This window comes from Symphalangus syndactylus, chromosome X (genome assembly GCF_028878055.3).
Source record: "Symphalangus syndactylus isolate Jambi chromosome X, NHGRI_mSymSyn1-v2.1_pri, whole genome shotgun sequence".
Lineage (NCBI taxonomy): Eukaryota > Metazoa > Chordata > Mammalia > Primates > Hylobatidae > Symphalangus > Symphalangus syndactylus.
In genome coordinates, this window is record NC_072447.2 from 30244160 (window position 1) to 30256318 (window position 12159).

At 38.9% G+C, this 12159-nt stretch overlaps 1 protein-coding gene across 3 annotated transcripts in view; it reads left to right on the forward strand.

Annotated features, from left to right (window-relative positions):
* The first annotated feature begins 1082 nt into the window (after positions 1-1082).
* Positions 1083-12159, forward strand: part of GRPR (gastrin releasing peptide receptor) — a 35643-nt gene continuing 24566 nt past the window's right edge. The window contains exon 1 of one of the 3 annotated variants that reach the window (XM_055268287.2): positions 1083-1920. In XM_055268287.2, coding sequence (XP_055124262.1) covers positions 1508-1920 — 413 coding nt within the window. In that variant the 5' untranslated portion in view covers positions 1083-1507. The remainder of the gene's footprint in view (positions 1921-12159) is intronic. The other 2 variants (XM_055268286.2, XM_063634569.1) reach the window with 2 other exon arrangements.

The following is a 12159-nucleotide window of genomic DNA, read 5'->3' on the forward strand; positions in this document are numbered from 1 at the left end:
ATTCCTTATGGGTTCTGAAAAATGAGACTTTACCTGTTAGTGAGTGGCTTCACGTCATGTACCTGGAAGCGCTGGCTTCACATAAGTCATAAAGATGCACTCTAATAATGTATTTAGAAGTTGTTGGCTAAAGATCTAAGCCTGATTCTAATAGCACTTCCTCAATTAAGCTTTTTCTAGCACTCCTTCAATGATAACTTACTTCTTTTACCACCCACTCAATTCCTCGGTATTGTATCACTCTTTTGTAGTTCTTTATTTTCCACACAGGGCTATAAAGAGGATATTTGCTATAAAACATGGCGAACATTCAATTAAAAAATGCAAATAGCTGCATCAAAATGCCGATTCATAAAATTTTTAGATCAGATGAGAAAAGACCCATTTTTCTGGAAAAGACTATTGATCATTGAGAGTTAAGAATACAGCTGGTTCCCAATTTAATTTCTCCCTGGTAAACAGAATGGGAATGGCTTGGCAAATCTACAGGAAAGAGCATGTGTGCGTTGTGCTTCTGGCTTTTCCAGATGTCAGTTGCTGAAGGTTTAAGGTGTGAGTCTGTGCATGTGTTTCTGAGGGGCAGTCCCGGTTCAAAGAGGCAGTGGGAAGACTGAGTGGGTAACTCACACATGGACACCCTGTGCATCAGTGTGCACTTAATTCAAAGACAGACCTCATTTGATAGCAATATTGACATGCCATTCTAATGAATTAGAAAAAATGAGAAAATGGGATGTAAATCCCCATCTGGATTCATGGGGATAGTATCAGAAAGATTTCCAGTGCCTTTGCAGAATGCTAGCAACATTTATTAAATACCTACCCTAGGTGCTATGTGCTTACATGAGAAGCCAAAGGTATCTGTTAAGCTAGGTGGGAACTGCAGTCGGCTTGTTGCTTCTCATCTGGAGAAAGCAGGCAACTGGGCAGTGATTGAAGTGTCCAGCAGGGGGCTGGCATTCTCTGTCTATGAGTAACACTGGTTCCTCTTCAGAGCCTCAGCTCAGCGGAGCTGCCGTTTGCTGGTGAAGCCAGTGACGTGCAAAGCATCCTGCCTATAGGATTTGAGGATTTCTCAGTGCAGTTTTTTTCTACCCACTTTAAACCTCCAGATTCTAAATATCAGGAAAGACGCTGTGGGAAAATAGCAGGCCAAAAGTTCTTAGTAAACTGCAGCCAGGGAGACTCAGACTAGAATGGAGGTAGAAAGAACCAATACAGACTGGGTTTAATTCTAAGCCTTTCTGTGGCTAAGTTTTTGTTGTTGTTAACTTATTGAATTTAGAGTTGTATTGCACTGGTCATGTGAAAGCCAGAGAAGCACCAGTGTCAAAATAGTGACAGAGAGTTTTGAATACCATAGTTAGTATATATGTACTCAGAGTATTTTTATTAAAGAAGACAAAGAGCCCGGCATAGATCTCATCTTCATCTTCACTCGGTTGCAAAATCAATAGTTAAGAAATAGCATCTAAGGGAACTTTTAGGTGGGAAAAAAAATCTAGAGATGGCTCTAAATGACTGTTTCCTTCTGAACTTGGAAGTGGACCATTTCATGCACTGCAATATCTCCAATCACAGTGCGGATCTCCCCGTGAACGATGACTGGTCCCACCCGGGGATCCTCTATGTCATCCCTGCAGTTTATGGGGTTATCATTCTGATAGGCCTCATTGGCAACATCACTTTGATCAAGATCTTCTGTACAGTCAAGTCCATGCGAAACGTTCCAAACCTGTTCATTTCCAGCCTGGCTTTGGGAGACCTGCTCCTCCTAATAACGTGTGCTCCAGTGGATGCCAGCAGGTACCTGGCTGACAGATGGCTATTTGGCAGGATTGGCTGCAAACTGATCCCCTTTATACAGCTTACCTCTGTTGGGGTGTCTGTCTTCACACTCACGGCGCTCTCGGCAGACAGGTAAGTACCGGCTGAAAGTTACATGCTCTCCAAGGGTGATAGACGCCTGGGTAAATGAACTACCATGTCGGGACAGGGAGCTGATTGCACAAGGGAAGTTTTACTCAAACACGGATTCCCTTCCAGGCAGGTTTTTATTCTGGGTACGACTTCTTGAGTGTAACATATTGGTTTAAGAAAGAAAAGTGAATGATGGGGACGGAAGGAGACAGATGAGAAAAAAAAATCTCTAAGCAGAAAACTGAGGTGCCTTTTTCTGGAGACATATCTATTTAGCGTTGCCTTTTCCTAACTTCTCCCTCCTTGCAAAATTAATTGACCAGCGAGAAAGACAATCACACCCGATAGAGTTTAAACCTCAGGCAAATGTTTTTTAGAAGCAATTCAAACCCCTCAGAGAACAGGAAAGTTCCACTGGATTTCTTCAAAACGTTGTTCTTTCAGAAATAACCGTAAGCCTCATTTCTCTGAAATTCATTTTCCTCAGACAGTTTAACTTTTCTCACAGCTGATTTTGTATTTGGCTTTCTGTGATAGAACAATTGTATGCCGGTTTTTCTAAGTCTCTCTTAAATGAAATCAAGCATTATTTGAGTTTTTAAAATTTTCTGGAGAAAGCTCTATTCAAGGTTGATTTCTAATTTTAATATCTTTATTGACAATACTTCATATACCATGTTTTTGGGGCTTATTGTGGGGAGGAAGAGGGAGTTCACTACAGTTTTTTATTCTGGGAAATATACATATTTGCAAACTGCATTTCTTGTGTGAGCACATTGCATAAAAGTTTGAGTTTATTCAGTCTTAAAACTTTATATTCATTCTTTGAACATTTATCAAGTGTCTAGCATGTAAGAAACACTTACCTGAATTAACAAGTCAAGAAATAGCTGCAGGTTGTTCACATAAATTACTGAACATACTTTATGTACTTCTGTGTTCCGGAAATTGGACATAGTAATGAATAGACTTTCAGACACAGCATAGACCGTATGGTCAAACCCAGAAAAACTGCTGCAATGAACCTGAGACTATAAATTTTTCACTTATAATCAACTGTATGTTATGTGTTAAAGATACAGAAGGATTTGAGAGTGTTCTGGAAAAGACATAGACGATGCTCTTGAAAGTTTATACTTTGAAGAAAATGTCCCACATTTTAATACATGTGGTGCTGGATTCTCATTCTGTAGAGGAACAAACAGTCCTCAGGTGATCTGGCTTTGTTGAGTAATGGACAAATAAAGATAGTGTTATCAGTATTTATAGACATGTGTTTATGCTTAGCTACCTGAAGCACACTGCCCAGCACACGACATTTTCAAAGTCTGAAAAGTAATAGCACAGAAGTAAGGTTTGCACATTGTACCGACTGGACACAGTTTCTCCATTCCCTCCATTCCCCTTCGGCTCGCACATCGTACCCTGCACATCTGCCCACAGATACCAATGACCACAGACAGTTTCATGTATTGATTCAGGGCTGGCAAACTCTGGAGCTGGCAGAAGGGCTGTGGCTTGTTACCAATGGCCGAGGGCTCTTCAGGATGAGGGTAATTTTCTTAATGGGAAGGAAGGAGAGATTTTGGTTTCTGGGCTGGGGAGTGCAGTGGTACAGATGGTGTTTACTCTCTTCTTGGGGAGAAAAACAGAAAGGAAAGTGAGGGCATGGACTGTGAAGATGCAGCTGCAGGGAGCTCTTCTCTGGAGTTTCAAAGCAGACCAAGTTCACCATCAGCAGAAAGGGAAAGCTCTTTCAAAAGCCAGGTTGCACTCCTTCGCAGCTCCAGTGTGTTGCCAGTAAGTTTATAGTTACTGCCTGTCCTTGCCAAGTTCAGAAATTACTAGAAGCTCCCATATAGCCAACTTTTTGTGTTTTGCTAAGTCTTTAAAAAGCTGATGGATCACCTGAATCACAGGTAGTGCATCTAACCAATTCCAATAGAAAGAATAGGTATTGAGCTAAATGATTAAGACTGTACTTTTTTTCTATTCATCTCATTTTTGAAAGCAATGGGATTCTTCTATCTTATATCTCATGAGGTTGGCAGGGCGAATATATATTCTATATTATTTTTTCTTGTCAACAAGATGTAATCCATATACACAGTAAACTGAACAAGTAACAGCTCAATATATTTTTACATATGTGTATAGAACTGCATAACCAGATGGAGATATAGAACAGTTCCAGCATCCCCCAGAGTTTCTCTTATGCCCTTTCTTAGTTAATACCCCCATACAGAGGCAATCACTATTCTGATTCCAGTCTCCATAGGTTATTTTTGCCAGTTCTTTAATCTCATATAAATGGAATCATATAGCAAGTACTCCTTTGTATCTATCTTCTTATGCTTATCATTATCTCTGTGATATTCACCCGTAGTAATACGTGTAACAGTGCGGTTTGTTTTTTTTAATTGTGTGTGGTGTTCCATTGTATGAATACGCTTTGGTTTATTTATTCGTTCTAATACCGATGGACACTGGGTTGGTTTTTGTTTGGGGATGATGATAACCTGCACCTGCTCTGGACATTCTTATTCATGTCTTTGGGGGAACATAAGTGTTTCTTTCTCTTGGATATATGTCTGCGAGTGAAATTGCTGGGTTATAGGGGCCTATATTTACTAAATATTGTCAGTTTTCAAGGTGGTAGTCTGTATTAGGTAGATTGGTGAAAAAGTGAATGAACCAGAAGACCCTCCAAACCAGATGATCACCAGAATCACAGGGGAGCTTTAAAAACATACAGATTCCTAGGCCCTGTCCTAAATCTACTGAATTCAGGGTTCTGAGGCATGAGTGGGGCACATAGTGATAACCATCCATCCCTGCCCCCTGTACATTGCCCAGCGTTGCCAGTCCTCATTCCAGCTTCCGTTCTGCAGTTCCCCCCCTCACCGGGTGAATTCGAGTCTTTGTCAATATGAAAAGAATATCAGGTTTCTAGAAAAGTTTACACTGGCATCACCAGGTAAAAGGGAGACTTCAAGGCAGTCCCAGAAACCAGAATTCTGGGGATTTGCACAGCTGAGCAGTTGTAGGTTTGCATTCAAGCACCTTCAGTATTGATCCCCATCCTCCCTCTCCTCCCATGCTTTCTGTCCTTACACACACACTGATATCCTCATACACAGTGGTTGCACTGATGTGTTCCTGGCTTGTGCTGTGTCCCACCCACTCTCCAGAATGCTTTCTCCTTTCCTAAATACAGACTGTATTCCTCATCCCATGTGGCATTTGGGCTTGGAATGAGTATCAACAAACCTGCATTTTAGACATTTTCCTGCCATTACTACCCATATGAGAAAGTGGGACTAAGTCACTTAACTCTCTGACCTTAGTTTAATCATCTATAAAATGATGGAATTGAGCTAGGCAATTTCTATGGTCCCTTCAAGTTCTAAAATCTTGCGATTGTTTTTTCTATCTTCTTATCTATCATTCAGAATCTGATTCAAATCTCCTCCTTAAAGCCCTAAGTTGAGCCATTCTAGCTCAAATTTCCTGACCCTCTTGAAATATCAGACTTATTATCTGAGACATGAATTATCTTGTGACACATTTTATATTGCTGTTTTGAAGTGTTTTGTTTGTCTGTTTATTTTAGCCTCTCGTATATCCATTGCTTTACATTTTTTAGGTAGATTATTAAGAATGTTGAAGGCAGAGATTTTTAATATATTCTTAAATCTTCCATAGTGCCCCTCAAGTTTTCTTGTGCCAAATGGGTGATCAATAAATATTGACTAATTAAAATTATGTTTAGTTAATGCATACAATTTTCCTCATTCTTATTCTTCATTCTATTTTGAGGATTAATCCGAAAGCATACTCTTAAAAATAATGTATTGGCCGGGCGCAGTGGCTCGCGCCTGTAATCTCAGCACTTTGGGTGGCCAAGGTGGATGGATCACTTGAGGTCAGGAGTTCGAGACCAGCCTGGACAACATGGTGAAACCCCGTCTCTACTAAAAATTCAAAAATTAGCCGGGTGTGGTGGCAGGAGCCTGTAATCCCAGTCACTTGGGAGGCTGAGGCAGGAGAATCGCTTGAACCCAGGAGGCAGAGGTTGCAGTAAGCCGACGTCGTGCCACTGCACTCCAGCCTGAATGACAGAGCAAGAATCCATCTCAAAATAATAATAATAATAACAACAATTATGTATCACATAGTCACCTGTTCATCTCTTCTCTATTAAGCTCTCATTATCTGGGTAGATGAAAGAAAAACTATTTTTTTGTGAGTCAGTAAATAGATTCAGGGGATAAATAGATGGGTGGATGGATGGATAGATGGCTGGCTGGCTGGTTGGGTGGGTTACATGTATGAGTGGACAGATGGGTGGATAGATGGATGAATGGTTGGATAGATGGAGATATTTTTTACATACTGGTCCTTCCTATTAGATGTCCACCTTTGTGCTAGGTGCCTCATTATTATGTAAATGAAATTTGAGACCTGAATTGGACCCTCAACAGAAAAAGGGTGAGAGTGGTTTGTGTTTTCTTTTCCAGTAAGTGTAAGGTTTAAAGCTGAATTTAATGTTGACAACATATATAATGCCCAAGTTATATTAAGACTGCTTCAGTGCTATTATTCAATGTTATTTTTACTAGAATGGGGCTGGCAGAATGGATTCTAAGGACAGATGGATATGGCGGTTCCACTGTAACATGATTCTTCTTTGATTCTGTGGAAAGACTGGTTATAAGTTTCTTTGTTACTTGGAATGTGGAAAGAAACAGGAAGGTGTTATATTTCTGCAAACTTCTTGAAGTACAGATTCTTTGAATTTTCTGCAAGGAATGTATGTGATGACATGGTTTGTAGCTTTCCCGACATCTAGAGTTGTATGGTCTAACTTGGTAGCCACTAACCACATGTGGCTATTTAAATTTGCATTTAATTTAAATGAAATGGAAAATTTCATTTCCTCATCACACCAGCCACACATCAAGTGCTCAGTAGCCACATGTGGCTAGTGGCTACTCTTTTGGGCAGTGGAGACACAGAACATTTCAGTCATTGCAGAGGGCTCTATTGGACAGTTTAGGAAAGAGTTTGCTATATGCTTTGGGGTCCAAATTTCTTCCCCAGGATACACGTTTGCTCCTCTCTCTCACAGAGGGTATCAGGAATTCCTCAGATAGGCAAATATCAAATGCCTTCCAGCTGCACAGGCTCTTTCTGTCTGTGAAATATCTTCTGTTGGAAGACACACCAGTGAAGAGGGAAGAAATGAAGCAGCCCCATATCATCTGTAGTCACAGGCTTGGGGAATTTAGGCATCCCATTGGTGAGGTTTTGAGGCTTTCCAAAGACGTGAGGGGTCAGCTTCCCAGGTCTGCACTGTGAACTTGTGCCTGATCCTTCCATTCTTTCCTGTAGGTCCTCTTCCAGCTGCCAGTCTCTCTTTTATATCCTCCTGTCCCAAGACTTGCCAGAACAAACACTGCTCCAGCCAAACTCCTCTCACTGCCTCCCACATGTGCCACCAGATTCTCCCCTCTCAAACTTCATTTCCCCTTCTCTGATGACTGGGCCCTATTCTTTCCATCTACCCAAATCCTATCAATCCTTCAAGGGATAGTTCAAGTCCTTTCTTTTCTATGAAGCATTCCCTGATCTTTTGCTTTCATTGATTTTTTTTCCCTTCCTAAGATGTTTCTGCCTGTATTGTTCATTAAATGCCAAATCTATCCTGTACTACTAGGTCTTTGTTAGAGATGTGTTTTATACTTCCTTAATCATATGGGGTGGTTCGTAGGGTTCTGTGTCTTCTACAGTAGCCAGGCCCACTCTGCATTCAGTAAGAGTACAATAACTACACCGTGGTTGATGTTTGAGCAGCGACAAAAGGATAAAGTCCAGCAGCTAGAAGTAAAAGTCATCTTGAAGTTCACACCCTTGTTTGACACAGAGACCAAAAGAGGTGATGGCATTTTGCTTGGTCACAACAAATTCAGCATGGACTCAGATTAGAAAGAACCCTTTCATCCTCATTCCAAGTCTTAATTCCTTCAGGGGAACTGGAAACTTTTCTTCAGAAACCATCAAACACAGAGTCTGATTCCATTTCCCTTTTCTGGACAGTGGGAGCTACTGATGCCAAAACATACCCTTCTGAAGGAAATCCCCTTCTAATGGGGTCACCCCAGTAATTCCAAAGGCTCCTCTACCATTCTAGAGGCCCAGCTTCATTGATTGCAAGGAGATTGGCCCCTTTCTCACAAGAGAAGACTTACATAATATCATTTCTTTTTCTAGAAATGCTTTACAAGAAAGTCCCTCTGTTGGAACCAGTTTACATAAGCTGCCAGTTCATAACTTCTGTATCGTTTGATTTTTCTGAAACACGTGCTGCCCCTATCTGGAAGGAAACTCAACTCATGTCTCTCCGTGGCAATGGAACTACCACAGCTGCCAGCAGCCTCTGGGAGTGATGAGAGGGCAGGTGCTGTTGAAGTGAGGTTTCCCAGCAAGGCTCTTTCAAGTGGATCGGGAGAGAAGGGCAGCAAAGAACTTTGACCTTGTCTCTCACATGTTATCTTTTAAAGTGTTAGGCTTTTATGTGACTAATTAAGTATAATTTCTGGCAACAATATGCATAGAGGCAAAAAAGAAAGCACAAGTTTGATCATGAAACATAGAGTATAGCCTGAAAGGGCTTCCTGCTGAGGTTTTTTGAACTGTGCCTGTCAATAACATCCTTTGAAAATAGGCTAAATTTACATTTTTGAACTTGTAAGTCCTCCTATGTGTGGGGTTTGCATAAATTCTCTCTTAATTAAAACACATGTTTTTCAGAATAAAAGAAAAAAATTCTCCATTTCTTCTTTTTATCTCCTAGTAATAACAGAACAAGGGATTTTGAAGAAGTTCCTTTCACATATTACACATCATTTCCTGTAGGAGGTCTTCCTTGGCCATTCGATCTGAAGAAATAACCAATACTACCCCATAATCCAATTTCTTTTTTTCAGGTCTACTGAGGCGTAGTTTATATACAATAAATTTTTTACATTTGTATGAATTTTGACAAACATACAGTCACATCACTACCACCACCAGCACAGTCAAGATAGATGACATTTTCGTCACCCCCCAATTCTCTCGTGCCCCTTTGTAATCTATCTCCTTCCTCCACCTACAGATCCTGGCAACCACTGATCATTTCCAGAATGTCATGTGAATGATATCACATAGTATGTAGCTATTTTAAGTCTGGCTTCTTTTAACTCACTTTTTTGCACGTATCAGTAATCCATTCCTTTTTATTGCTGAGAAGGATTCCATTGTATGGATATTCCACATTTTGTTTATCCATTCTCCAGTTAATGAGCATTAGGGTTGTTTTTGGTTTGGGTGATTATGAATAAATCTGCCATAAACATTCTTGTACAGTTTTTGTATAGATATATGTCTTCATTTCTTTTGGGTAAATATCATCCAGTATTATTTTCTTGAAAATTATTTTGTTCATTTGTTTGTTTACTGTCTGTCTGCCACCACTAGAATATAAGCTCCAAAAAAGTGGGAGGCCATCTCATTCTTTGGTGTATTCTCTGACACTAGAACAGTCCCTAACCTGTAGTAGATGCTTGATAAACATTTGTTGAATTGATGAATGGATGGATGCATGAAGAGAGGAATAAAGGAATGAATGAATTCTAGTAGGTCTTACTGGGTAAACCCAGAATACTGGATTATGGTCTGTAAATCATGTTGCTCATTACTTTTCATGATTAACAGAGTGACTGCAGGAGAACAATGGTTCCAACCCTAGATGACAAGAGTTTATCCAGATTTTATGGGGACTCTTGGGGTGGGGGCATTTTTAAAGAAAAACCAAATAAAATTATGACTACAAAATTAGGAAGAGAAGTGGATATTTTAAAACCTTTAGAAATCACACATTAGATTTAGGAATCATAATAAATCACATTTAAATAAGCTGCTAAATTTCACCAACATCATAAAATCCAGAAAAAGAATATAATATCTATTAAATAACTGTCTGACACACCTCTGTCATACTTGTTTTCTTAAATATTTTGGCTTCATCCTCATTTGTCTCCCTTTAAAATGACATTATTTGGTAAAATCCATTTCTATAGAGAAAACAGAAGGAGGAGGTCAGTCTTCTAGCATGGTTGATTAAAATTGGCTTTTTATTAATGAGAGATTAGAAAAACTTTCTTTCAGCTTCATATCTCATTATTGGTAGTGTCATATATATGTTTAGGATTAACGTCAAACTTGGAAAAGCCATTATCAAGTTTCTTTCTTATCTGGACTGTAAAAACCCAAAGCATTTCAAGTTTTCTTCTGCGTTGAGTAATCTTAAATACTTATTCAATTGATGACTCCTAGTAACCTATTTATCATGGATATCTTCACATTATGAGTTTTGTGCTATCTCCATCAATGTCAGTATTTTGTGAGTTTGCACAACATCTGTGACTTTACACAAATATATTCGCTATTTGTAATTTGGCTACATGTTTCTGCCCTATAAACACAGACACTCATAAATTCAATTCTACTCATATATTTGGATTTAAATCTACCATCTTATTGTTTGATTTCCATTGGTCTCACCTGTTTCATAATATTTTTTCCTTCCCTTCTTGCTTTCTTTTAAATTAGATATTTTAATTATTCTATTTCCCCTGTCTCTGAGTTTGTTAATTATACAGACTCTTCTTAATTTCTTTTAGGGGCTTCCCTAGAGTTTACAACAACATGTATCCCTGACTTACTGGAATCTACTACAGATTGGAACTTTCCTACTTCCTGGACAATGCAAAAATAATAGGACACTTTTAACTTCATTTAAAATACCCTCTTGCCTTTTTGTTGGTTATTGTGATTCTATAGTTTGGTTCTCTCTAGATTTAAAAACCTACATTATTTTTATTGTTTGTACATACTTTATATATACTCACATATTTACCTTTAGATTCTGCTTATTTACCTTTCCTGTTGTTCTCCATTCTTTCCTGCATCTTTGTGGCTTCATCTGAGATCACTTTACTTCTCCCCAAAGATCTTCCTTCAGTATTTCATTTAGTGTACACATTTTCTCAGTCTTTGTTTGTCTGAAAGTGTCTTTGTTTCATGTACTTTTGGAGGATATTTTCAGTGGGCATAGAATTCTAGGTTGGCAGTTCTTATCTTTCAGCACATTGAAGTTGCCATTCATTGTCCTCTTACTGTATCTGACAGTCAGATGTCAGTTTTATTGTTGCTCCTTTAACAGTATTGATTTTTTCTGTTGGACTGATTTTAAGATTTTTCTCTTTCTTTCTGATTTTCAGCAGTATTACTATGATGCACTTAGGCATGATTTCCTTTGTATTTCTGCTACTTGGAGTTCATAGCATTTCTTAAATCCGTGGCCTGAAGATTTTAGTTAGTTTTGGAAAATTCTCAACCATTACAACTTCAACTATTGCTTCTATCTCATTATCTCTTTCCTCTCCTTCTTTGTCCTGGCTACACATAAACAGAATAACTACAGGTTAACTTTAAGCTTTTAAAGTGTTTTCCCCTTTGATTATCTTTGCTTTTACGAAGGCAGGCAATTTCATACTAGAGTCAGACCTCTGTTACTGAGAAGTATTTTAAGCACAATTTCATTTCACCATTTTGTCATGTCCCATAGATTTCCTACTCTCTTTTTTGTATTTGCCATCTTTTTTTTCTCACTGTACTTCAGTCTGGCCATTTTCAGTTCTCTAATCCTTTCTTCAGTTGTGTCTAGGCTGCTTCTGAAGCTTTCATTTAATTCTTCATTTCAGTTATTATATATTGCAATTCTAGAATTTTCATTTTGTTCCATCTTGTAGTCTAATTTCTCAAATTAGTCCGAATATATTTTAAGATAACTTTCTGGTAACTCTAATATGTAGAACCTCTATAAATCTGTTTCTATTTATGTATAAAGAATGACAGATAATTTGAGGCTCTAGATGGTATTATCTTCCAGAAGAGATTAGCTTTTGCTTCTTGAAGGTAATTAGGAAGTGGCATTACATCTGATGCAGTCAGGGATTGAACAGATTGGAGGGTGGACTTTGGTTTTTGTGGGAGTTGGTCTATTTAATCTAGTTTTCCCCTGTCACTGAGGCTTACCCTTTCAGGCCTCTCAACTAAAAGCCTGAGGTGTTAACCTGGGCTTCTTTCCTTGGTGGGCCCTGGACTCTACTTATTGTCCCCCTTCATCCTAAA